This window comes from Suillus fuscotomentosus (genome assembly GCF_016647785.1).
Source record: "Suillus fuscotomentosus strain FC203 chromosome Unknown F5891scaffold_45, whole genome shotgun sequence".
In the NCBI taxonomy this organism is placed as follows: Eukaryota; Fungi; Basidiomycota; class Agaricomycetes; order Boletales; family Suillaceae; genus Suillus; species Suillus fuscotomentosus.
In genome coordinates, this window is record NW_024539557.1 from 1 (window position 1) to 25833 (window position 25833).

At 45.3% G+C, this 25833-nt stretch overlaps 8 protein-coding genes across 8 annotated transcripts; 3 read left to right on the forward strand and 5 right to left on the reverse strand.

The window, feature by feature from the left end:
- Positions 1-434: 434 nt before the first annotated feature.
- F5891DRAFT_1047477 (uncharacterized protein) lies at positions 435-2419 on the reverse strand. Its single transcript, XM_041362356.1, has 5 exons — positions 1762-2419; positions 1069-1714; positions 898-1013; positions 756-850; positions 435-701 (listed from the first exon to the last, which is right to left on the reverse strand). The coding sequence occupies exons 1-5, from the start codon at positions 2370-2372 to the stop codon at positions 526-528; spliced, it is 1644 nt and encodes a 547-aa protein (XP_041223088.1). The 5' UTR covers positions 2373-2419; the 3' UTR covers positions 435-525.
- Positions 2420-6079: 3660 nt separating this feature from the next.
- On the reverse strand, positions 6080-7955 carry F5891DRAFT_957015 (IMP dehydrogenase/GMP reductase; the record flags this gene model as incomplete). Its single annotated transcript, XM_041375447.1, has 3 exons — positions 6080-6104; positions 6155-7310; positions 7484-7955. The coding sequence occupies 3 exons, from the start codon at positions 7953-7955 to the stop codon at positions 6080-6082; spliced, it is 1653 nt and encodes a 550-aa protein (XP_041223089.1).
- Positions 7956-8784: 829 nt separating this feature from the next.
- On the reverse strand, positions 8785-9664 carry F5891DRAFT_520458 (uncharacterized protein). The gene is made up of 4 exons (XM_041372122.1): positions 9391-9664; positions 9186-9324; positions 8973-9131; positions 8785-8916 (listed from the first exon to the last, which is right to left on the reverse strand). Coding segments are annotated over exons 1-3 (240 nt in total). The 5' UTR covers positions 9490-9664; the 3' UTR covers positions 8785-8916; positions 8973-9129.
- Positions 9665-13710: 4046 nt separating this feature from the next.
- F5891DRAFT_1191714 (uncharacterized protein) lies at positions 13711-15614 on the reverse strand (the record flags this gene model as incomplete). The annotated part of the gene is made up of 7 exons (XM_041367493.1): positions 13711-13947; positions 13998-14075; positions 14136-14351; positions 14399-14737; positions 14782-14998; positions 15231-15277; positions 15339-15614. The coding sequence occupies 7 exons, from the start codon at positions 15612-15614 to the stop codon at positions 13711-13713; spliced, it is 1410 nt and encodes a 469-aa protein (XP_041223091.1).
- Positions 15615-15822: 208 nt separating this feature from the next.
- On the forward strand, positions 15823-17622 carry F5891DRAFT_1191715 (uncharacterized protein; the record flags this gene model as incomplete). The annotated part of the gene is made up of 7 exons (XM_041367494.1): positions 15823-16108; positions 16157-16373; positions 16425-16668; positions 16727-16928; positions 16987-17215; positions 17265-17400; positions 17449-17622. The coding sequence occupies 7 exons, from the start codon at positions 15823-15825 to the stop codon at positions 17620-17622; spliced, it is 1488 nt and encodes a 495-aa protein (XP_041223092.1).
- Positions 17623-19617: 1995 nt separating this feature from the next.
- F5891DRAFT_1191716 (uncharacterized protein) lies at positions 19618-20854 on the forward strand (the record flags this gene model as incomplete). Its single annotated transcript, XM_041367495.1, has 5 exons — positions 19618-19895; positions 19969-20150; positions 20196-20326; positions 20379-20488; positions 20626-20854. The coding sequence occupies 5 exons, from the start codon at positions 19618-19620 to the stop codon at positions 20852-20854; spliced, it is 930 nt and encodes a 309-aa protein (XP_041223093.1).
- A 749-nt stretch (positions 20855-21603) lies between these two features.
- F5891DRAFT_957020 (uncharacterized protein) lies at positions 21604-21819 on the forward strand (the record flags this gene model as incomplete). The annotated part of the gene is made up of 1 exon (XM_041375448.1): positions 21604-21819. A coding segment is annotated over one exon (216 nt), but the record flags the coding sequence as incomplete, so codon positions are not given.
- Positions 21820-24517: 2698 nt separating this feature from the next.
- On the reverse strand, positions 24518-25017 carry F5891DRAFT_923775 (uncharacterized protein; the record flags this gene model as incomplete). The annotated part of the gene is made up of 3 exons (XM_041373836.1): positions 24518-24649; positions 24701-24835; positions 24877-25017. Coding segments are annotated over 3 exons (408 nt in total), but the record flags the coding sequence as incomplete, so codon positions are not given.
- Between the last annotated feature and the right edge of the window lie 816 nt (positions 25018-25833).

Sequence of the window (25833 nt, forward strand, 5' to 3'; positions counted from 1 at the left end):
CACAACCAAATACTCGACGGGGGCAGATTTGAGTTCATAATGTCCAGCCGACCACAGGCCTGGGGGAGTAGCACTTTGAACAATAATACAGTGAGTGACAAAAGTCTGTGCGCCATCTTGTTTATTGATGCAGCTAACAATAGGATTTAACCAACGAGCAAGACAAATCACAATACTACATGGCACATGTTAAGGATATTTATTGCACTTGCACAAGTTGAGTATGAGCCGCACCACAGAGCCCAGTGTATGAGGCCGTTATAAAAAAGCAGACAACTCTGGAGTAAACGATGCTCCACTGATATCATAGGCCCAGAAGATTCGAGATGTTGTAGTATACCCATGAAATTCACTGGAGAGATGGCATATGTAACTCAAGAAAGCATGTAGATGATCGTCCAAATCCTAAGCGCGCATGAGCAAATTAGCTCAAATTTGAGAATGGAAATCATTGATGGATATAATACTGCTACAATCCAGAGAGGAGCTACATTACTCTGCAATAATAGGGAGTCATGGTCAATATTAATGGCCTCTCCCGAACGAGAAACCGCGCTGCCCAGCTTGCTGGAAAAACTGCGCAAATGGATGCTCTCCGCCGCCACCACCACCGAATGGACTTGCGAATCCGGTGAACGGAGTGCCTCCATGCGAGCCAGAATCATTTGGGTCATCACCGTTGTCGAAGCGTTGACGTAGTTCTACACGATGTGATGAGCAAGATGCGCAAATACGTTGATTATACATGTTCTTGCCTGGATTACTCAAGACCTCGTATGCCTCATTCACTTCTGCCATTTTCGCCTCTGAGCCTCCCTTGTCAGGATGCGCTGTCATAGCTGCTTTGCGGCTGGGAAAGTCATTGACAAGAAGCACGAGAGAGAACGCAAGTCTTACAAGGCTTTCTTGATAGTTTTCGCGTCTGCATCCCTCGAGACGCCAAGAACCTTGTAGTAATCTTTCTGCTTGGATTGCTTTAGTAACCGTTGAGCTTTCTGTAAGCGCGCTAGCACCTGTTGAATGGCAATTTAGAATACTGAACTACTTAGATCCAAAGGGGCAGCTTACGTCTCTGTCGCTGCGACCACTGCTCTCAAACGCCCGTTCAAAAGAGCGTACTGCGTCTTCCCACTCTTCACGAATCAGCATTGCCTCGCCCTTCACCACCCACGCGTCGACTTCCACATTGGTATCGCCGCCCATATCATTCAGGGCCCGGAAGGTATCTTCAGACATAGCAAGCAGAGCATCACACCAAGGTTCGCCCTTCTTTGCGTTGTTGAGTCTTAAATAAGCACGGCATGCTCCACGAAGGATAAGAGCGCGACGCGGGCTTGAAGAGATAACAGTAGGTAGGGGAAGCTTGGATGGAGGTGGTGACAGCATCTCTGGATCTCCATTGGCAAGCAGTGCGTCTTCGAAGGTACGGGCAAAGCCATTGCCAGGAAAGTCTTTCGCATTACCAACGACATGCTTTAAAACACCTTTCCAATCACTGGCCTCTAAAAGCTTCTCCAATTTGGCAAAACCCTTATCGAGAGATTTCGCGAGTCTATGGGCTGGTAAACACAGAGATGAGTCGGGGTCCAAATGAAGACATTGTTTGAGGGGTGAAAGGTGTGAGGACGACTGTGAAGGTGGAAGCAGGAAGTACGAGAGGCGGAAGATGCGGATAAGAGAGAGAGTGGTAGGGTGGGATAAATATGACAGTCGACTGAGTTCTTGTAAGTATGTGTAAACGTATGAATAACAAGGGCTCACGTCAGGTCGAGCACAGCTCCTTGCACGTCGCCACTGGCTAAATTACAATCTGCTCTTGTCTGCCTGAGCTCAAAACTATGACTGGCTACTCGTAGAGCCTGCGTTGCAGCTTCTGAGCAAACGGTCCATAGCTGGGCGCGTCTTGCTTTAACAGTCTTAGAGGCTACTGCCTCAGCCTCCCTGATATCACTAAGCATGTCGTTCGCAGATTGATCGCCAGCAACTCTCATGTTATACGTTGCAAGCAACTCCTTGGCACGAGCCCATTCTCCTTCCTTGGTATGGATCTTCGCCATCATCATAATGGCACGGTCGAATTCTCCGCCAGTCAATTCCAGAACCTTGGTGAAGTCATCAAGCGCGCTCGCATGACGGCTTAACGAGAAGTAAGCTGTAGCTCGCTTGTAAAACAGTAAATAATCTGCAGGGGAGAGCGAGATGGCGTCTGTGTATGCTTTCGCTGCATCGTTAAATTGTCCAGCGGAAAGCAGGGCATCACCGCGGACTATTAGAGGCTGGAGCCCTGGTGGAGCGAGTCCAGATGACGAAGTGTCCGATAAAACAGGTTTAGCGAGCAATAACAGTAGCCCAGCAAAACAGTACAGTCGCATAACGAGACAATGAACACTAATTGGAGTCAGTGGAGCCTTGATTTTCGGAATACTTCAACATCGACCACGTCCACTATCCCACGTACATATATCACGTGAATGTCACGTGCTGAGCCAATTCATCAACTCATAGAGTTGTCATGGAGCTTATTCAAGTTGATATATCACCACCATAAGTGATACGCAAGGCAATGAATCACAATTTCTATGAATTACCGAGTCTCGCTTGTATTAACTCATTCTTGCCAGTCATCATAGTAACCTTGAGGGGACCAACGGGGCTGATCCTGCTCAGCTACGTATCAAGGAAAAGACTACAGCGACTTCCTCATTGTCACCAATTCGCGCAACACTGCACCACGGTTTCGACAGACTACTCTTACTTACGACATTGTTTGAATCGTTATAGGCAACAAATAATCTTGTTATTTGGTGCACCAACGTGATTAGGACATACCCTTTAATTATGTCGGTAACAGTCGCTCGCTCTGTTAGTATGATGTTCATAACCTGAAATCACAAGTGGTATATTTACAATCTGCAGATGATTGTAACAACTGATGCGGTAGAGATACAAACTTAACTGCAAGGGTGTTGTGAATGTGAAAGCACGCTACAGATGTGTCAACGACGTATTGGCAATCGCTTGAGCGTGTATAGACGCGACAAGGAGACGGACTGGAGGCGGCTTCACCGTGACGGGACGCCTCTTGACTAGTGCGATGTGGACCGACGACGAACAAGGTTAAATCCACAGCATCCTATCGCACATGATACCTCTTCCGTGGTGGTAGTAGAATGTTGCCTCTGAGTAATTTGTGTTGGTCCCTGCACAGTATATCAGGACAGATATCGGTCACGATGACCGACTCACGTTATCACGGGCGAAATACCAACGCCGGGGCTGAAGTGGTTGGGGCGCCAAATCTGTAGATTGAGTGCGGAAGCGCAGGAACCCGAACAAGTTGCGCCACCGACTCGCAAGGGAGGGCGATGAGCCTGTGCGTGGAGCTGGTCGACGAGGCATGTGGTCTGCGACGTCGCCAAAGAAATCATTTCCCTGTATCGGTGTCAAGTCAATAGATGCTCAGGAGAGATGTAACCATGCTGACATATTTTGCCATGCCTCTGTTATTAACCTGCCGTTTGGATACGACATCAAGGTTACGCTGACGAGATCGATGAGCAAAAGATCGTATTCACAGCTGATTAACGCACATCTCTAATTGGAGCTGCACGCCTCTAGCAACAAAGTGAGATGCAATGCAGGGGAAATGCCGATATGACTTGCCTTGGGCTTCGCGTTTGCATTGCCATCCTGTGAACTCTGAATGGTTAGTGAAGACGCCGATAACAGTATCCGTACATACGCATGCCAACCTGATCACTGCCATACTGCTTGAGTACCACCTCTAGGCTCCATACATAGACTTTTGCATACAATTGAGCACCGACAACATAATTTCCATCAATTGACATGGCAAGAGCCAAGAGTTCGCCATCGTGTAAAAGTGGGTCTCCGACTTGCTGATTGGTTTTGAGATCCCAAATGCGAACTGAGCAGTCCCTTGAGGCACTGATAAGATGAGATTCATCAGGGGAAAGGCAGAGGGATGTGACGGCCTTCGTATGACCTTGAAGAACAATGAGCTCCTTCCCATCAGATGACTGCCATGTTCGGATGGTGCAATCTGATGACGCAGAAAAGATGCGTGTGCTGTCCTTGGACCAACACAACGATGTCACTCCATTCTCATGTCCCTTGATCTCAAGGAGTAGCTCGCCTTTCTTTGACCACAAGCGAATTATCTTGTCTGCCCCACCACTCGCGAATTTGTCGCCTTGTGGAGAGTATCTGACAGCACATACCCAACCATGACTAGTCTCTACCAGTGGTGCGATCTGTCGTCCAGTATCTGGGTTCCATCGACGTATGGTGCCATCGTACGATCCAGTTGCTACCTCCACAGCGTCAGGAGACCAGTTCAGACATATCACTGCATCATTGTGTCCCTTCCATGGGCTTCCTACCATTTTGCCCTCCTTTATGTTCCACAGTCGTATTCTGCCATCTGTGCTTCCACTGACGACCATGCTTTCATCTGGAGATACTCCTATGGAGCCTACCACTCCTCCGTCACTAACCCAGGGCTTTCCTATCGGCTCTCCATCTCTTGTCCATCGGTGAATCGAACCATCAGATGAGGAGCTCATTATGCTGCAACTACTGCCCAAGCAGGCGATGTCCCATATACACTTAGAATGCCCTTCGATGACGCGCTCTGGCGTCAAGCTCCCTGCTTGGCGATCTGGCACAGGTTTCTTCCATGACGTGGTCTGGGTATTGTGGTTGACGAAATAGGACCGACCAGATGGTGATATGTGCCATTCGCATCCGGGAACGAGATCTCCAGGATGATCTGTGCTCGACTATGAGTTTCTTGCTTTTAATCGCACTCCCTTCGCTTACCTAATCGCACACCTGGTAAAGGGTGGTTCCGTGAACCCATGATCAGGTTGTTGTCTTGATACAACGTTTTACGGTCTAGCACCTGAAACTGTTGCCACATAGGAGGGAGTGCTTCGTTACCGCCTGCTTCTTATTGAGTTAGCGAGTATTATAATATGACTACTGCTAACCTTGCCAAAGCGCATCCTGGCGGTGCTGCGCACCATAGGGTGGAAGGTTCCTTTACATTCTTACGAGGAGCAACAGTTGCTGGCGAGTCTAACAGCGCCGCTAATTCTACCTCTCTCCGGTTTCCTGACGCGACATCCTCCTGCAGCATGACGGCGACTAAGAAAGTTTGAAATGGCCGCTGTTCTTTACTGTGTGGGTAGACAACGATTCACAAGCAGAGTATTGTTGGACGATGGGGAGAGTCGATGGGATACCTTGATGATGGCGATAGAGAGACCTGTTAAATATTCAAATTCACATGCTGTACTTCTAGACGCCTTGCTTACTGTATAGATATGACGATATTTTATCCCGAAAGGGCAGCGCATCGCATATACAGCTTCATTGAATTGTCAGCAGACACCAGCTATTAGGGCCTGGCTATAACATATGGCGGGCGCAAGTTTGGTCAGCCGAACGCCCATTGGAAGTTCAATAGCTGCGGCTATTCCAAATGGGTAGGTATATGTTCCGAAAACCAAGTACCAGGAATGGTTTGTGATCAGCCTATAAGCCTGGTTCGCATGATGGACGGTTTGCGTTCAGAGCGTATACGCGTGACAGGTGATTGAACCAATGTTGGACGTCGACCTTGGCATCGTCCTGTGCACTTAGGGAATGACCCAGCCTGCCACCTGGCAAGCCATCGACAGCAGACCTACTAGTAAAACTGGACTTGCCAGTAAATTCCAATCCTGAGCAGGTTTTCAAAACTTTCGATCCTGCGTTCGCCAGCCATCAAAAGTGATCATCGTGGATTGATCGGTGGACAGATAAGTAGTCATCGCCATCGGTACGTACACCGGTCAAGCAAGCGTGCTTTGTGTCCATCCCGTTTATATCAGGGAAGGCCTGGATGAGTCCACGGGTGAGTCGTTGAACTTGATCATGCGCGAGGCCCAACCAGATCACAGCTCATCCGATCAACAAATGATGTACATACAATTTTCCCTTGTTTTTATGCGTACAAAGCAGGAACCTTAATGTATGGATACTGGTCATATGGGGAATAACGCAAATCGTCGTATCAGGCATACAATCTCTTCGTGTACCTGGAGAAAAAATCAGCGACACATCGCAACGGAACGTCATCATCACTCACGAATGCAACCCATGAACACCCCCCTCCAGCTGAGCACTCGGCGTCCTTACTTCGAATCTCACACGACCTTCCTTCACGCCTGCCTGCAGCTCCGAAACACTGCGCACGCCAATGTCCTGGAGACTATGCTGCACACCGACGTGTAGGTATGGAACGAATGCTTTGACGCTGCCCTTGTCTTGGACGTCACCCGACACACCTTGAGCAACTTTGACAGCGGAGGACTCGGAGAAATAGCGCGACGTGGCGGCGTTCTCGTGTAGCTTGCTCAAAAGGTTTGGAGTGTGCTTCGTGGAACCGGGCTTACCATTAGCCTGACCAGACACGCCAGGTCTACCCTGCTCCATAGCTTCAAGACTACCCATGCCTCGGTAGGACTTCACACGCTTCCCATCGTGGTAGAAGTACTCTCCCGGGGCTTCTGTGGTGCCTGCAAGAAGCCCTCCCATCATCACAGCATTCGCACCAAGAGAAAGTGCCTTGACAATGTGCCCGACATTGCTGATACCACCATCTGCTATCACCGGGATACCGAACTTAGATGCAAACTCGGCAACAGCAAACACAGCTGTGGCCTGTGGACGACCAACTGCCATAACCTCCTGCGTGATACAAATGGATCCGCTACCCATACCGACGCGGAGAGCGTCTGCCCCAGCAGCAATGAGGCTGGCAGCTTGCTCACGCGTGACGACGTTGCCTGCGATGACCTCGAGCTTGGGGAACATCTGCTTGATCCATTGAATCATGTCGACCTGGAAGATGGAGTTGCCCTGCGATGAGTCAAGGACGACAATGTCAAGACCAGCCTCGACAAGAAGCTTGAGGCGTTCTTTGTCGCTAGGTCGTGTGCCTACTGCAGCTGCTGCATATAGCTGCTTGCTGTCGGGGTCCTTGCTAGCAAGTGGGTAGTTTTGGTTTTTGAGGAGGTCAGAGCGGGCGAGGAGAGAGGTGAGACAACCTTGGTCATCGACAATGGGGAGTTTTCCCTTCTTGGAAGAACGGAGGATCTGGTTGGCCTCTGCGAGTGTGACACCCTGGGGAGCGGTGACAAGAGACTTGGTCATGACCTCGCTGAGGAGTGTCTCAGGCAACTCAAATTGTACGTCGCGTGAGGTGACGATACCAACGAGCTTAGTGCCCATGTATCCCGTTTCTGAAGAATAAGCATCAGTTTTGATAACACGGGCATGATGGGCGAAATGGAAGATCAGATGGCCAAAATGAAAATGATGTCCGCAGATCACAGGTGAAACCCGTTAGTCAGAAGAACGAAGGTTATTGGTAAAGGTGTTCATCAAGGAAACGCAAGTAAAACGCATAACGCACCTGTGATAGGAATACCACAGAAACCAAGACGGGCCTTGATGTCAAGGACATCTGCAACCGTATGATTTGGAGAGAAGACGACAGGATCCGTAATAAAGCCATTCTCGTGCCTCTTGACGGCTCGGACCATAGCCGCTTGAGATTCAGGAGACTGGTTATGATGAATGACACCAATACCACCCAACAGCGCGAGACTGATGGCCATCTCGGTCTCGGTAACAGTATCCATAGGACTACTCATGAATGGGGTTCTGAGAACGACATTACGAGTGATTCTGGTATCAGTGATCACATCAGAAGCAGGGAAATCGATCTTTCCGGGAAGCATGAGAAAGTCGTTATAAGTGAGACCACCATGGACACGGGAGTCCATGAGATCCTTGACGGAGAGACCATCTAAGCATTGGTAAGATGCTAGATGGGCGACAGCGTCTGAGGAAGGTAGGAAAGTTGCTTTCGATGGGGCGGGCATTTTAGCCAAATTGATTAGAAAATTTTACAACTATTATCAATGAGTATTTTAATCGGAGTTGAAAATACTCTTGCACTCATACTGTCATGTCAACCCATGGTGCGAGAGTTATTCGCTTTAGTCTAGTGGTGTCGGACGAAGAAGTGGTGTAAATAGTCTGCTTTGATAGGGGAAAAAAGCGGTCCAATGTACTGCATGCGAAGTACCACTCAGATCCTTAATCTTTGTGGGAAAAATCATCTACAAGTATTTCTATCGTCCTGACGTCCATCATGCATCAGGTCTCGAGCAGAGGCTATATCTTCTGTGCAATGATATCGCGATCCGACGCGATTCTAATGCACCAAAAAGCTGCTCAAGGCGAACAAGCAACCGCAATACTTGGGATTCTGGATCAACTATAACGGGTAGGCGAGCCATCTGACGGAGAAGAAGTCGGCGTCCAATAATACCCCTTGCTCTCCGTATCGTCCCCAACATCGGGTAGATTTGCAAAGTCAGGTAACTCGAAGAGAGACTGATCCCAGGACGGACAAGCAGAAAAGCGGCTGAGTAGGCCTTGTCTGCAAGAACTGAACAATCAGCTCCTTGGTGATGATCGACAAATCACGAAGCCCGCTTGCCTTGACTTCGAATGTCCTAGGGTGGATTGACTTCTGTGACACGGAATGATATGCTGCCGAACGAGCAGCGCTCGTGTTATCAAGCCGGTCGTAAAGTTTCAAATGATTGTTCGACCCAATCAAGGACAGTAAAGTCACCTGACTGTGCTACCATTTCCTGCAGGAGTTCGCCCAAGCGTCTTGTACTTTTTCTCTCCTTAGATTATGGGTAGGTGGACATCGAAGATGCCAAAAAATGAGCACGCGATGTCTTTCTGGATGTAGTGCTGCATGATGACATTCATTGAAGTCTCCGATCTCGCTTTCGACGGGACGAGACCGCCAAAAACGTAAGCAGCCTTGTAGAATTCTCGTCAGGCATTCTGGTTCCGTGCGCAATTTTTTATATACATACCTCCAAGCACAGTTGCTTGACTTGGTCTTCGTGATCACTGTCAGGTGCGCGACGTGTGATATAGATGCCAGAGCCTCCCGTGAGTAGTCAGCTTGGAGAGGTCAGAAAAGGTGGTCAATTTGGAGGTAGTAAAATGCTCAGCGAGCCAGGGTAGGTCTTCTTTCTTCAAACAAGCTCAATGCAAACCTCGATGCGAATGCTAGGAAGACATACACGAATACCACAGCCGGTTGTCCTGAATCTGAAGCAGCTTCATACCGCCATCCTTCATGGTGACTTGAATAGAAGTGGACCCGTCGTTGAGGCTATTTTCCAGCAGCTCTTTTAACGCAGAAGCGAGTCTGTGTATAATCTATGTAGAGGTGATTTTCATCAGTACTTATTCGCGCCTGTACCGTGGTGTCAACCTAGCGTGTACTTCGCCTGCTGCAATTAGGTTGATGAGGGACTCGTGGAGTCTTCTTATCGGTTGAGGGCCAGGTGATTCTAGAGAAGGAGAGCAACGACCACTTGCCATGCTCAGAGTCAAGAGTAGCGAGCTCACGTTCACGATCTTGAACTAATCACGTGATTGTTACGTTACCTCTGACTTCATCAATGCATCAACGAGCTCACGCCCGTTGTGCCTTCGGCACAAATCGAAGGAGCACTACGCGCTCCTTCAGGGGAGGAAAATGAGTGTTGTTCCTTCGTCACAGGAAGCCAAGGAGGGCTACGCCCTCCTTTGGCTTCCTGGCCTCAGGCTGCATCCTAATAAATTGTGCATTTTGAATTATTTTGAATTATATTTATGAGCAGCTTTCCAAAAAAAACTCAAAGTACAATCTATCACACCACATAAAAGTACATAGTACATAAGATCAGTCAGTGCTATGTTCTTTGAGCAGGATTTTGACCAATGTAAAAATACAATCTACTACACAACATAAAATTACAAAATATGTAACAGTATCATTGAGTGTATTTATTTTCCCATTTTTCCCTGCCTCCCATCAAGGGATCAGCAGGGGTATGGGAAACCCTTGAGGGTAGGGGTAGGGGTTTTGATCTGAAGACCCCTGTACCCCTGGGAATATATGCCCAAATTGATTACCATAGGAGGGATGGATAAGTGTAAAATTTTGAAGTTGTACATTTGCCTTCAAATGGTAATATATGTGATTGGAAAAAGTGTTACCATGGGGCATACCCATGCTACTCCCGTCTCCCATTGTAGAAACAACAATACTGTGAGGAGCAAATGAGGCTCCTGACTGTATCTATAAATGTTTGTAAGGTCACGCTTTGCCTAGTCTGCGTTACTTGAGGAGACAAGTGCGTTCGACCCTAAAGGGGAAGTGAGTGCATGTGCGTATGTGGAAATTGATAAGGACTAAGCTTAAGTGATAATATGATGCAAGGTAGGAGAAGAGAGATGCGAAGTATAGACAAAATGGATTTCCACTATGTTCTTCTAGGTAGATAGTGGGTGGAAAGTATAGTAAAGTGGAAAGTTCAGTAAGGTAAAAGTAGGTTGGAAAGTTAGTTGAAAAGTAAGTGGAAAACTTTCTTTCGTAGTATGTACTGCTGGCGCTTATATAGCGCGCCTAAGCGCGGTCATGCGGAGCTGAAGCGCTACCGAGTAGGTATGTAAAGATATATATAAGTAAGGGTCCATTATAAAAATAGAGGTGGAATGATATGCTAATAAAAGAAATGGAAATATATGCACTAGAGGGCTTGGTGGACAGTGGATGGATGCTTCTGGATGGCTGGCGCTATAGGGCACTCAAGCGCGGGAACACGCGTGGGAAAGCTGCACCTCATAGTGGAATATCTGTGGATAGCACACAGAGTGATGCTGCAAGTTTGTGCTATGTACTCCTAGTGTAACGCGCCATATCACACCATGAGAGGCATGAGTCTCTACACCGTCTCCCGTCTCCCGTCTCCCATCTCCCGTCTCCCGTCTTCCTGTCCTCCTATTTTCCAGTTTTTGAGTCTTAAGTGATCTTTTTCTCCCTTTTTTATCTTTTCATAACCTTCTGTCATTCATCTCCCAATCTCTTTTATCTCATATTTTTTTTCCCCCTGTCTGTCATTGTATCATATGTTGTTCCATTATTTGCTCTATGTATACAAAAAATACTACCATAACAATTACAGTAGGGAAAACACTCAAATCTAATCACACATCTGCCTTGCCCTGCTCAAACACATCTTTTTCATTATTTAATGCCATGTACATATACAGTTACTAAGGTCGTGCTAAGTTCCCAAAGGGCGATGCTATTTGAGTCAGCGCTCGAAAACACGTGACAAAACCACGCGAGCTGCCAAATCGAGGTTAAGCGAGCTAAGCGCTCCTATGTGGCCTTTAGCAAAAGCCATGCGAGCGCCCAAGCATTCCCGAAACCGTCATACTTTACTTCTTAGATGTCGGAAATTTTTAAAGGTGCCTTGCAAGGGACCCCTCTTGAGGCTAATTGAGGGGTTGCAAGATCAATGCAAGAACACCCAAAATTTATTGGAAAGAACTTGCAATTGCATCGCAAGTGGCTTACAAGGGGCCGTAAACAAAACTTTTGCAAAAATCTGTCCCTAAATGAGGTTGCAATCAGCTTGCAAGTGTCAATTGATCCCTGCTTGCAAGATTTTCGGTGTAGGGATTCATTTCTGGTTGGGCTTGTAGAGACTGTTTTTACCTTACCTTATGTTGGCACTTTTGTAGCTTACATAATCAAGCAATCTTTTCACCAGTTACCAGTATGAGTCTGAGAGATCAGCAAGTTTTTATGGTATTTCCTCTCCTCTGAGCCTTGAGCCTGGTCCAGAAACCCTTTAGGGTCGAATAGCAGCTAGGTTCTGCAAGACCCAACACATTGTTCAGACTCACCATCTGAATTGTTGTACCTTCATCGGGTCCGCTTCCAAGGCACTTCAGATGGGCTCGGTCAATTGAGAGCTTGCAATGCCTTATCAGGCATGCCAAGCAAAAATAACTTTTTCCAACAAACCCCAGTGAACTCTACCTATGGCCAAAATGGTTGAGAACGAGTGGAATATGATGAATTTAAAAGCACCATATTTCACAACAGGAGACTCGCTGTGGAGACTAATACAATATTGCACATCTGTTCCGGTCTTGTGGTATATCATAGGGTATTGTTAATCATATTTCACCATATTTCAGGTTAGTTCAACTGGTACGACAGAATCGGTTGGATTTGGGTGAATTATGCTATAATCTAATGATACAATGTCATCAGCTCATGATCAGAAAAGACTATGGGGCAGCAATACGAAATACGATAGCAGGCAAGTAACACGACAGTGACACAACAACAGCAATGAGGAAAGCAAGCAGACAGTTGGCGACTCATGAGACGAGATGATCCAATGGCAAAACAAAAGCAGTAACAAGGACAGCAAGGGTTGTAGTGCAGGAGAGAGCCACAGGACCTAAAAAGACTGCCAGTGAGGCAAAGCTAGTACACAGCATCATTGACAATGTCACTGCTCTTTGTCCACAGCCTGTTATTTTCCTAAGAGATCTTCATTAGACTAGATAATACAATGAACGGTCTCACTTACTAGGTGAGTGAAGGAGGAAGACGAGTGAGCAAAAGCAACAGCAGGTAGGCAATAGGAAAATTTTGATACATAGGACCATTGACAACGTCACTGTTAGCGGGAGAGGAATGTTTGTAGGGTTAGTAGTCTTTGAAGGGATGACTGCCACCGCTTTGAAAGTGTTTGAGGTATTTGAGCACACCAGTGGTTGTTGGTATAGTTCATTTGCAGTCGACGGGCCATGCAGCGAGTGTTACGCACTCAAATAGATCTGTTATGCGGAGCCCTAAGAGGGGCGTTGTCCGCTAACGTTCGTGACGTAACCGGAAGGGTCCGGTGTAGCGACTGAGACTGGCGACGACGAGTCGGCAGATATCAGAGACGCCTGTGTCACGTGACTTCTAAGACGGATGTCTTCAAAGTCACTGACGTTCTCAAAGTAAGGACAGTCTTGTCCGAACGATGAGTAGTCGATTGAGGTAGACTTAGGCGCAATGAGCACCTAAGAAAAGATACTAGAGACTGAAGCTGAGGGGGCTTCAGAGGGAAGTATGTTCGAGGGAAGATTGAGTAGATTCAAGTTAGGGAATCTAGTACAGGGTGACCGACTACTTATACTAAGTGGAAAGGGTTAAGGGCAAGGCTACCGTACTGTAGGTAAGGGCAAAGGGGAAACGGAAAGGGTATAGGTATGCTGGTAGCAGAGCCTGATTAGTGATGTGAGGTCGAATGTGGAATGAGACCGAGAAACGTTGGAATGAGCCAACAGTAAATGATACAATGTGCAGCACGCATGAGTCAGAGGAAAGATAAGACAAGATAAGGAAAGCCACATTGGTGGCACGAGTCAGGACAAGTCATAGCCCGAAGGCACGTGCGCACGTTGGTGCGATAGGAGGGGGATGGGGGACGGGAACGGTCCCGAGGATCCGGTCAACGGATAGTTGGTAGAGAAGTACGAGCCGGAGGCATATGAAGGCGAGGACAAAGGGGAAAAATGATAGGGGGGCCATGTAGCCGATGTTACTTGTAACAGCAAGTGATATTATGTTGGAGGAAGGCAGACAAGCTGTTGAGAAGATGGTGGTGAGAAGAGAGGTGGAAAATGGAGTTCCCAACATCAGGAAAACGTTAGTGTGCTTTTACAGGCTTAAACATTCCTTAAAGTGTCTTATTTGCCTTAAGTTCAACTAGTGAGGTGGGCAGCAAAAATGCGCAAGAGGTACTTGGACAAAAATGCGCCTGGCTGCTCGTCATTATTGGGATCGTCGTACACAAAGCAACAGTCTTGAAGCTTATACTCAGCATATTCCTCATGAGCTTCCTGAGTCTCATATTCTGGCATTGAAGCAAAGAATGCCATCAGAACACTGACAGCTGTTGAACTGAATGCAGCCCACCACTCATGAATGTGTTGGCTTGCCTAAGAAATGTGAATCAGCAGCCATTATAAGCCACAACGAAAATGCAGACCAGTTGAAATGGAAAGCCATCAATGTCAAAATCACAAGGTGCTCGTTTACGTGAATCATATACCGCATTAAATATGTTCTTGAGAACGTACTCAAGTTCATTCTCCAGTATGGACTATCCATAGTCACTGTTGCCAACCCAGAACATCAGGCATGGAAGAAACTTCGTGTGCCATAATCCATTTTCGAGGCATCTGGAAGGTAAGTTTGAATTCTTGGCCTTTCCTTTCTTGATCTTTGAGCGTATGTTTATTGGGGCTTTGACCTCAGTCTTGACCCAGGCCTCGACCTTGGTATTGCCCTTGCCCTCAGTATGCTGTCTCATGGTCTTCTGGCTGGAGATATTAACTGACATCTAGTAGAGCATCAGTCATTTCTTGCAACCAGCCAAAAAGTTCTTACAGAGCTTGTGCATTGTGCCACGCTAGCCTTAGCACCAACAGTGCGTCGACTGTCATCCATCATCGAAACTACATAGCTCTCATCTTCAGCAGCCTCCTCATCCTCGAATGCTTCAGCAGTGTTTGGGTCCTCAGCAGTGTTTGGGTCCTCGGCAGTGTCTGGGTCCTCGGCAGCATCTGGGTCCTCGGCAGCATCTGGATCCTGCATCATCTCAAATTCTTTGGCAGCATCAAATTTGTTGGCAGCATCGAGTTCTTCAGCAGAATGCTCTGCATTTTGGAACGAGCGCTTCTTGCCTCTCAATGTGAGTTTCGGTTTCTCTTTCACATGCACAATTTTCTAATTTACATGAGTACATGTTCATAATTCAAATGGGTACTGACCTTTCCCCTCTGCATTGTCGGTGTAGGCTCACTGTACTCTTCAGGTTCATCATCAAGATCCAGGTCAGAATCAGCAAGTTGACATTGGGCAATCCTCACAGAGGCTTGGGTACTTGGTGGCGCACATGGCTTCCGTTGAGTCTGTGATGCGACTTTGTCTACCCAGTCGGGAATGGGCCCTTCTAGGTCAGAACTGATGACTTGCCAGAGATTGGAGCTGATTCGGCATTCACAGATGTGATCAAAGTAGTATAGGGTGAGTTCTGTTAGAATCAACATCACGGTCAAAAGAAGACTTATGATGTTTTGATTTTCCCATCGCCAATTGTACTTCCAACACGTGTGTCACTGTCACTAGTCAGAATCGTGACTCTACTATTGGACACTTTGCGGTTGGCATCAACACTGTCCCGAAAGTTCAATTTCAACCCAGCATGTTTCTTCTTTACCAGTTGACTGGTCTGATTGTCTTGAGGAGCTGTAGTTGATTGAGAAGCTATATATGAAATGGTCAGGTAAGTAATTCAAGTGTTGGGTCATGACTCATGATGAACTACAGGTGTACTCTTCTTGCTGGTGATGATGCGTGGCCGAATGAGCTTGGGGGGACCATTTGTCATGGTCTTCTGCTGGATGGCCATTGCATCCTCGGCTGCAGCAATTGTTGTACGTGATTCATTTATTGCTGCAGCATGTGCATCCTTCTCAGCTTGCTTCTGGGCCTTTTCAGCAGCGACTTCTTCCTTGGATCGGTGCTGTGCTTGGTTTGCTTCCTGGACAACATTTCCAGGATGTTTGTTTGCATTGCTGGGGCATGTTCTTGGATGGGACATTAGGAAGAGAGCGATGAAAGAATGAGGGACAATTAAAAACAAACGACTTGAGAAAAAAACTACTGACTAAGGTTCGTCACAAAGTTCAACACTTCAGGGTGAGCCTCGGTTCCAAGTTCTGTTAATTCAATCTGACCTGAAATGAACAAGTTCACACAGTGCCATTACATTGAGCTAGTACATTGTGTTCATCATTTCTACTAGCAAAATGATCCGACTGCCTTGTCGCATTCCTGGTTGCAAACGGGTCTTCAAAAATAAGTCAGGCCAAACGAAGCATGTCCGCACAGCACACAGCCTTTTGCACAATCGTGTAGCCTTCCATCAAGCAGCTCCTGACCTTCGCTCTCCAAGTCTTGAGAATCCTGCCTTTGATGATCGGCCTCCAAGTCCCCAGCACCATGACTTTGATGAAAATAATGATGGAGTGTTTATGCCAGAGGAGGGCATGCAGTTGGGGCCACTGTTCCGGACGTTCCATCCTCTTCTTACAGGTAACTGATTCGCATCATTCACCCATTCAGTTCTCACTCATAGTACAGGCCGAAAGTGCGATATTTACGGCAACTTTATTAACCAGAATGCACCTCCACCATCCAGAACTGAAGCCTCACCTACTGACTGGACACCATATGAAAGCCAGGTTGCATTTGAGACAGCAGAGTTCTTATATACACATAACCAAATGTCTGCGGCTCAAATTGACACTCTTCTCGACCTCTGGGCAGCAACACTTATTCAACACAATGATAGTCCTCCGTTCACTGGCCATTGTGACTTATATGAAACTATCAATTAGACTCCCCTCAGTGATGTCGCCTGGGAGACTTTCACCATGTCTTATAATGGAGTCAAGCCAGCTGAAGACATTCCGCCCTGGATGACTGCCAAATACGATGTGTGGTTCCGTGATCCGCATCTACTTGTTCATCACATGCTTTCCAACCCTGACTTTGACGCCAAGATAGAATATGTTCCATATCGGGACTATACTAACAATGATCAGCATTGTTACAAGAACTTTTTCTCTGGTGATTGGGCCTGGAAGCAAGCGGTATGGATTTCATGCCTTGCAGCTCCTTTCCTTGAACTAATAGTACATTTTTATACAGGACATTATTGTGGAGGATCCAGAAACTCACGGATCGACCTTTGTGCCTTTAATCATTGGCAGTGACAAGACTACAATCTCGGTCGCTATGGGACACACTGAGTATCATCCACTCTATATGTCAATTGGCAATATTTTCAATGGAGTTCAGCGCACACATCGCAACGGTGTAGTACTGGTGGGTTTTCTGGCTATTCCCAAAAGTGCATCGTCACTTTGACGCACTGTTTTAAAAACTGATTCGCATTATATGTACTATAGGCACAAAGGAACATTTGGACAACAAAGACTTCCGCAATTTCCGGTGTCAAATGTTTCACTCCTCACTCACCAAGATATTTGAGTCTGTGAAGTTGAATATGACGATCCCTGACATTGTGCACTGCCCTGATGGTCATTATCGACGTATCATCTATGGGCTAGGCCCATACATAGCAGATTATCCGGAGCAACTCATGCTGTCAGGAGTTGTTCAACACTGGTGTCCAAAGTGCATCCCCTTCTGTTTGATTCATTAACTTACGCTGACATTGTTCAAGGTGTCTAAATCATCGTAAGAATCTCGACAGCTGTGGCCCATCTTTGCTCCTGTGCCAAGAACACACCGACCTCCTGGTTCAAGAACTGCAGCATGCTCACCTCTGGCATGAATATAGCATCATTCAAGAGGTTGTGGTATGTTCTCATTTTTTGCTCAGATTAACTTCTCATTCATTTTTTCAGCCATTCACAAATGATTTCCCTCAAGCCGATATCCACGAACTTATCTCTCCGGACATCCTGCACCAGATCATCAAGGGGACATTTAAAGATTACCTTGTTGACCAGGTAGAAGAATATTTGTTACTCACACACAGGGCTTCATGCGCAGCTGAAATTATGGATGATATTGATTGAAGGTACAAGTCTTTTGTCAACACATAATCATTATCTACACACTGCACTCATTACTTTGACAGGATCGCAGCTGTTGCTCCTTTTGCAGGTTTATGATGCTTTACACAAGGGCATGGATTCAAGCAGTGGACGGGTGACGACTCTAAGGTGCTGATGAAGGTATGTTGTGACTGAATTTCTTTATAATGCATAAGCTAATACTACTACTATCTAGGTACAGTGGCTCAAAAAAGTGTCCCAATGTTTGTAGCTTTTCATGTAATTGCTATATCATGTGTCGAGACATGGGAATATGACTAAGCTATAGGGAGATGTCGGAAAGGTCTGCATCTCAGCTTCATTTCGGTTCCCTATACCGTGGGAAACTAATGACATTATGTGAAGATATGAGTATTTTAATTTGATGACTCATTGGGACACTTTTTTGACTTTGAGTTTTACTAATGTAATCTCTATAATTCTAGTACTGTGTGTGACCTCCTTCTGCTCCAATCACTTCTGCCACTCTTCTAAACATATTCTCTATCAATTTTGGGTATTTCTCTTTGGTGATTCCATCATACTCTGCTATAACACTGTCTCATAGTTGGAATAGCCCCTATAGTGAATCTTGATATGCTACAAGTAATTTCTTGAGTGATTCTCAGGGGTATTCAATATGTTTGATGTCTTGGGTCTATGTTGAACATGATAGAATAGTAATATTATGGTCTTTAAGTTATTTGGTAGCCAATCTAGAAGGTTGCTCTATAAGACTTAAGATCTCTTAATCACTATATTCTAATTGGAAAGACTGCTGATGCTAATAAAGTGATTAAATTGATTATTTCCATCATTCCTATGACTATCTCTACTCAAATAGTCAGACAGACTCTCAAGACAGCCCATCTTAAAGCTATAATCAAGAAAAACAGATTCCTCTGTCTCCAACCTATAAAAATAAAAGACAAGATGCTACTTTCAAGTACAAATATCGGACTGCTAATAGCTGAAAGAGGTTTATCTAGTTAGATAAGGTTAAAATCAATAGGATGAAATCATATGGCAAGGAATTTATATTAAAATAGATAAGACAATCATTAAGATAAAGAAAAGTTAAATAAACACCTTAAGTTTCAAGACAAAACTTGATGGTATAGGACTATATGAGATAAAATGGAGTGGGAATCTTCTATGAAGCAAAGGGGAGGATGAATACAGAGTAGTGAATACTCATTTGACAGGAGTGTCTGCTAAGAAGCATGCAGAAGTTATGAGTTAATGAAGAAGATACTGTTTTGTGATAAGACAATGACCCCAAGTATACCTCTAAATAAGCCACCAATAGCTTGCAAACCATGATATTACTATTCTATCATGTTCAACATAGACCCAAGACATCAAACATATTGAATACCCCTGAGAATCACTCAAGAAATTACTTGTAGCATATCAAGATTCACTGTAGGGGCTATTCCAACTATGAGACAGTGTTACAGCAGAGTATGATGGAATCACCAAAGAGAAATACCCAAAATTGATAGAGAATATGTTTAGAAGAGTGGCAGAAGTGATTGGAGCAGAAGGAGGTCACACACAGTACTAGAATTATAGAGATTACATTAGTAAAACTCAAAGTCAAAAAAGTGTCCCAATGAGTCATCAAATTAAAATACTCATATCTTCACATAATGTCATTAGTTTCCCACGGTATAGGGAACCGAAATGAAGCTGAGATGCAGACCTTTCCGACATCTCCCTATAGCTTAGTCATATTCCCATGTCTCGACACATGATATAGCAATTACATGAAAAGCTACAAACATTGGGACACTTTTTTGAGCCACTGTATATATACCCACCATCAAAGGACATGTACCTCAGGATGTCATTTGCGCATTTAGCGCATTCCTCAATTTCTGTTACATAGTTCGACAAGACACGCTCACAGAGGATGACCTCGCCCAACTTCAAGACACACTCGACCGTTTTCACCAGTACCGCGAAATCTTCAAGATGACAGGAGTTGTGCCTGACTTCTCACTTCCATGCCAACACTCTCTTAACCACTATTTCCTCATGATTAGACTCTTTGGTGCCCCAAATGGCCTTTGCTCGTCAATCACTGAGTCAAAGCACATCAAGGCCATTAAAGAGCCTTGGCGTTGCTCCAGCAGATACAAAGCATTAGGCCAAATGCTGCTCACCAACCAACACCTCGATAAAATAGCAGCAGCACGAAGCGACTTTGAAGCTTGTGGCATGCTTCAAGGCTCATGTGTATCTGATGCATTGTGTGCACTGAAAAATCATGAGTGTTCATTGTATTTAAGGCTTTTTAGTTTTTAACTTATAATATACAGGTAGTCGCGAGCTTCCAGACAATGACAGTGACGACAATGATGACAACGAACTTGCGGACATGTTACAGGCTCTTCCTAACCATTTGCGCATCAACGAGCGACCAAATCAGTCCATTGAAGTAGATGCAGCTGAGATAGTTGATGGACCTGCTGCCCAGGCTCACATGGAACTTGCTGCGCTCCCCAGTAGGTCTTCATATCTATCACACATTATCTGCTAAAGCTTTCTAGTACCGGGTGGTGCACATGATGTCTCTGCACTTGCACTTGAACTTGAACTCCCGAACTTCCCCACAATGATCCAGCAGTTCCTTTATGACCAGCTTCATGTTGGAGACCATGAGGCCCCCGATTTCGACCCTGTGGCAGCACCATCTTTCATGGGCTGAGTTTTGGTTTTCAGCTCGGCAGCAGCATCATTCCATGCCCCCAGTGACCTCAGTGGTACTGGAGGCATGCGACATGAGCACATTCGTGCGACGACATCATGGCGAGGAGGTCCTGCTAGGCATGACTGTGTATTGGTAGGTACAAACAACGAGGTCAATTGCGGCTTGGATGGACTTGCCGTTGCAAGAGTATTGCACTTTCTCAGTTTCAAGTACTGGACAAAATATCTGCAATGTGCAGTTGTTCACTGGTTCTCATATGTCACAGACAGCTGGGATCCTGATACTGGAATGCACATTGTTGCACTGTTGACTAATGATGATGGCACACCAGATATCTCACTTATCCATATTGATTGTATATTCCGTGCAGCTCATCTTATTCCTCTCTATGGTGCTGATTTCTTGCCTCATGAAATCACCCCTCATGACAGCTACAATGTATTTCGCGCATTCTACATCAATAAGTATGCCGACCATCATGCATTTGAAGTAGCATGAGAGGCAGGTTTGTCGACATCCTCTGTCCTCCCCTTTTACAGTTTAATCATTTACCAGGACTATCTACATGAACCTTACTTGCATCCAAGGTCATCTGTGACGACACTTACTCCAACAAATCACCATATTTTGTATCTGCATCCATGCTCACATCCAAGGTTATCTGTGATGACACTTACTCCAACAAATCCTGGAGTATTGTAGCCCAGGGCATGTTCCAATTGCGAGAAATCAATCAGGTGAGTTGTCAGTGTAATTATAATTCACCATCCAGCAACTCAAAGTGTGCTCTTCAGGTCACCGTCTTTTCATATCTGCTTTCATGCTCGCATCCAAGGTTATCTGTGACGATACTTACTACAACAAATCACCATCTTTTCATACCCGCATCCATGCTCGCATCCAAGGTTATCTGTGATAACACTTATTCCAACAAATCCTGGAGTTTTGTAGCCCAGGGCATGTTCCAATTGCGAGAAATCAATCAGGTGAGTTGTCAGTTTGATTATCATTCACCATTCTGCAACTCGAAGTGCACTGTCCTACTGCTCAGGGATCTCCGGATCACCATCTTTTCGTACTGCTTTCATGCTCGCATCCAAGGTTATCTGTGACGACACTTACTCCAACAAATCCTAGAGTATTGTAGCCCAGGGCATGCTTCAATTGCGAGAAATCAATCAGGTGAGCTGTTGGCCCTTTTACCATTCACCATCCAGCAACTCAAAGTGTGCTTCCCCTCTGCTTGAGGATCTTCAGGTCACTGTCTTTTCATATCTGCTTTCATGCTCGCATCCAAGGTTATCTGTGACGACACTTACGCCAACAAATCCTGGAGTATTGTAGCCCAGGGCATGCTCCAATTGCGAGAAATCAATCAGGTGAGTTGTCGGCTTAATTACCATTTACCATCCAGCAACTCAAAGCATGCTGTCTACTGCTCAGGGATTGTTATTCAACATTGACATCTCCAGTATCAACGGCATCACCCCCAACACCCCTGGGTATGGAGGACTGTACTGCTCCTATCACTGCTTTTGTCTGTTGACTCCGTTCCAGCCAGTCAAGTAACCATCATTATATTTTACTATTGTCACTTCCATGCTCATTTTTACACATCTTGATGACACCGCTAATATATACACTTCTGCGGCAGTATCATTATTTCAGGACTATATAGAAATGTCTCTTTAGAAATAAAATTTGCTTATGCAGCTTTATCTTTCCTTATTTTTCTCATTTAGAGCGATCGAAATTTCTTATGTTCCTTAACGGCCTTATGTGGCTTGCAAGTAGAATAAGGCAAAATAAGCACACTAACATTTTCCTGATGAAAACATTTTAACTCTGGGGTGTTAGTAGATTCAAAACTCACTCAAACAAAAGACTTGATGATATTACAGGATATTGCACGAGAAATTGAGCTTTGCGGAGTAAGTTGTATGACACCGAATGATGCACGAATTGAAGTCATCGAGATATTGACGGAATTATGTAAGATTGTGTTGCACACGAATTGGACACGATCGACGACACAAGCAATGCAATGCAAATGGACAACAATGTGATATTTTTATGATGTGATGCACAGACGATGGTGCCATTGAAGATTATACAATATTATATCATAAATTATATGTCTAAACAATATTTGACACTATCCTGACCATTTTGGCCATAGGTAGAGTTCACTGGGCATCAACCTTTGCTTGACCTTTGCCACTATAAAGCTGCCCTTCCTTGACGAAATCTTCTGCTAAAACAAATCCAATTGGCATTTTGGGGTCATCGCATTATCACGAGGAGTCGTTCGTAACTTCCAGTACACACAGAGCTCTCAGTGCACACCCTTCCACAAATGCATGGGCTCGTCTTATGTGAGCATAGATGACCAAATGAAATATTCACATGTCAGCTTGAACTACTTCAATGGAGTGCCATGCATAAAGACCGGGCCTAGAAGGATCTATCAACATCATGATGATAAGGTCTCAGTTCACTGCAGGGAGCTCTCATGAAAACTTTCGGTGTTCGATGCTCTCAAGCACGTGTTCGTCATGGTTCGAGTCATAGCTGCCTAAATGACTTGTTGTGTACCACTCCGAGTCTACCGTATCCACTCATCTCAGACTCTTCCAAATTTCACTAGCTTTCCTTGGAATCCAATAGTACCCATAACTTCCTCATGTCATAAGCATCAGCCACTGATGATGCCGAGGAGTGAGGTGCAGCTTGCTGAAATCTATCACTTGTCTAACAGCAATACAGGGAGAAGATCAATGTTGAACCTTTGGCAGAGCTGCCACCAGGGATGTATGTGTGTCTTCCCTGATAGGCGTCTGCACCACTCCTTACTAGAACTGTAGTTCGAATGCTGGACCTTTGCAGCTGTTGGGACTTCCGGTACAGCATCACAAAAATTGCTCAACTCAGACCGGACCATGTATGGTCATGTCTATGGTATCAGGACTACCAGGTATATTGGCTGCTGGCCCAGGTATGTCTTGCCATCCTAGGGAATGCAAACTTCGATCAACATATGAGTCTACATCATACTTCAGCTTGCGACATTGTTCATCATGTAGATAATTCAGACATTGTACATCACTCAGATATATCCATGCAATCTATTGTATTTTGTATCTGTACGATACAATAAGAACATAACATGCACTGTAATGTATAAAAATGCGAGTCCATATAGTGTAGAGTCCCTAAAAAGCATGCATCAGGAAGACGATGAGAGTGTGAGTTGGAGGTATGAGTCCATGATGAATGCGCAAAAGCACGAAAGCGCGGGAACTGAGTGAAAACAAGTCCTGTAATCGAATATATAAGTACCAGACCAATAAAACAACAGGGAGCATACCATGCAACAAAAAACTACCTCCTGCGTGTTTGTCTCCTTGTGCGTTTTGCTGGCTGCTGAGCTTCCTCATCTCCAGAATACTCGATGTGCCTGTTCTTACCCTTCCTTTTTGAATGAGTCTTTGCAGCCAGACATTTTGACTTTCAATTGGTGATGTCATCGAGTGCGTCTTCATCGACCATTAAATCACTTAATGCAGGTGACTTGCATGAACCAGAAGCGATGTTTGAAGGAGGTGGAGAACAAGCAGGGGGAGGTGGAAGTGGAGTAGGAGGTAGAGATTCAGCACGAATTGTGGCTGGAGAGCTTGGAGGAGGAGTAACAGGACAGATCGGTGGAGGGGGAGTAGTAGGACAAGCTGGTGGAGGAGGAACAGGGACCGCGGGAACTGCAGAGGATTTGGCAGTGGTGGAGCCTTGTGCTGCAACATGTGCACGCATTCTCGCCAAGCTATCCATGGAACCTGGGGAACTCCTTCCATACTCATCTGCAGATGACTGAGCTTCTGATCCACCTTCTCAGCCAGCCTTGTTCTTGAAGAGTGACCTACCAGAAACATGATAGCTAGTAGAGTCAAATGATATAAAGAAATACGTACATGTTCCACCACTTCTTGAGTTCCCCTACCTAATCTGTATCTCCACAGTTGCGAATGAAGTCGATGATATTGTGGTAAAACTCCAGGTAGTTGAAGTTGCTGTTGATATCTGACCATTTATTCTGCATGCTGATTCCAAAATGTGCCTGCAAATTAAACAGTGTGAGACAGCATTTGCTAGTAAACTAGGACTTACCTGTACACAAGCATAAGCAATATGCTCTGCTTCGACAGTTGTCATGTTGTGTAGCATGACATTACAAGTTCGCGTCGCCCATGAGTCTTGACCTAGAGCTGTAGATGGGCCCATAAATATATGCTGTATTACCTTGACACATATTAGCATGATATCAATGACAATATCAAAGAAAAAACTTACACATTCAATGAGATAGCCCTGGAGGAGGCCTTCTGTCATAGCGTTGTTGTCGTAGTCACATCCGGGGGGGTTCCCAGACCAAAGGAATGTGGGAAAGTCATCTGTGGTCAGGCAAATTCCACCACTGGCAAGCTTCTTCTGGCCCCTGAGGAATGTGAATATCAGTAAGAACATACTATATAGAACAATACATACTCGGCTGGGTCTCTGTTGAATTCGGCGAGATGCGAAACAGGACAGAGATAAGACGCTAACACAGGGTGGTTCACATCCAAATGCGATCTTGAAGGATTGCCATTGTAGATAGCAGGTTTTAAACCACCTGTCAGATGGAATCGGCGCAGCATAGTGTCCTATTTGAGACTTCAAAGGAGCCACATCATCTGATTGTGTCGCACTGATGACTGTATTCATCTATTATAGGTATAAGTATAGCATATATGCACAGATAAGTAGCATATACTCACCTTCTGAGTGACCTTTGTCAGTTCCCTGGCCTTGGTGCGATCATTAATGAGTGATCAGATACTTGGAGCCAAGTGGAGTAATTGTTGATAGTTCTGTGTGTATTGATCACAAGTCTTTAATGACCTAGATATATGTATCATTAGCCAAAGAAAAGGTTTCAATGAAAATGGACTTACATACATAGCAGAGAGTCTCCTCCTGTGACTCTCTTTCTCGGCCTCGGATTCATCAAGCTCTCCCTTATCTGTGGCTTCCTCCTGCTAAAGTAGACAGCTGATCTTGATGAGTTTATCAACCTTACAAAACAAGTCGACACAATGTGTGATGCCACACGCAGCCACCAAGTACTCCTCGTGGGATCTGCCTTGGATATCTTGGATTTCCTAATAGTGATGCAGAAATATTAATTTGATCCTGATAGATAGGATCAAACTTACTTTGATTTTGAAGCCTCCTTGTTGGTGCTTGAGCATATGCATTTCTTCACTTGCTTTCTTGGGGGAGGAGTACAAGAATCTTTGGAAGAACTCAGCAAGCTACTTTCGCTACTGGACGATGTCAAAGATTGAGAGGAAATCAAGATTGATCTGGAACATTTTTTATGTGCCATGAGGATGATAGTGGGAGTATGAGATTAAGATATCAAGATTCTGTTTCTCATACAG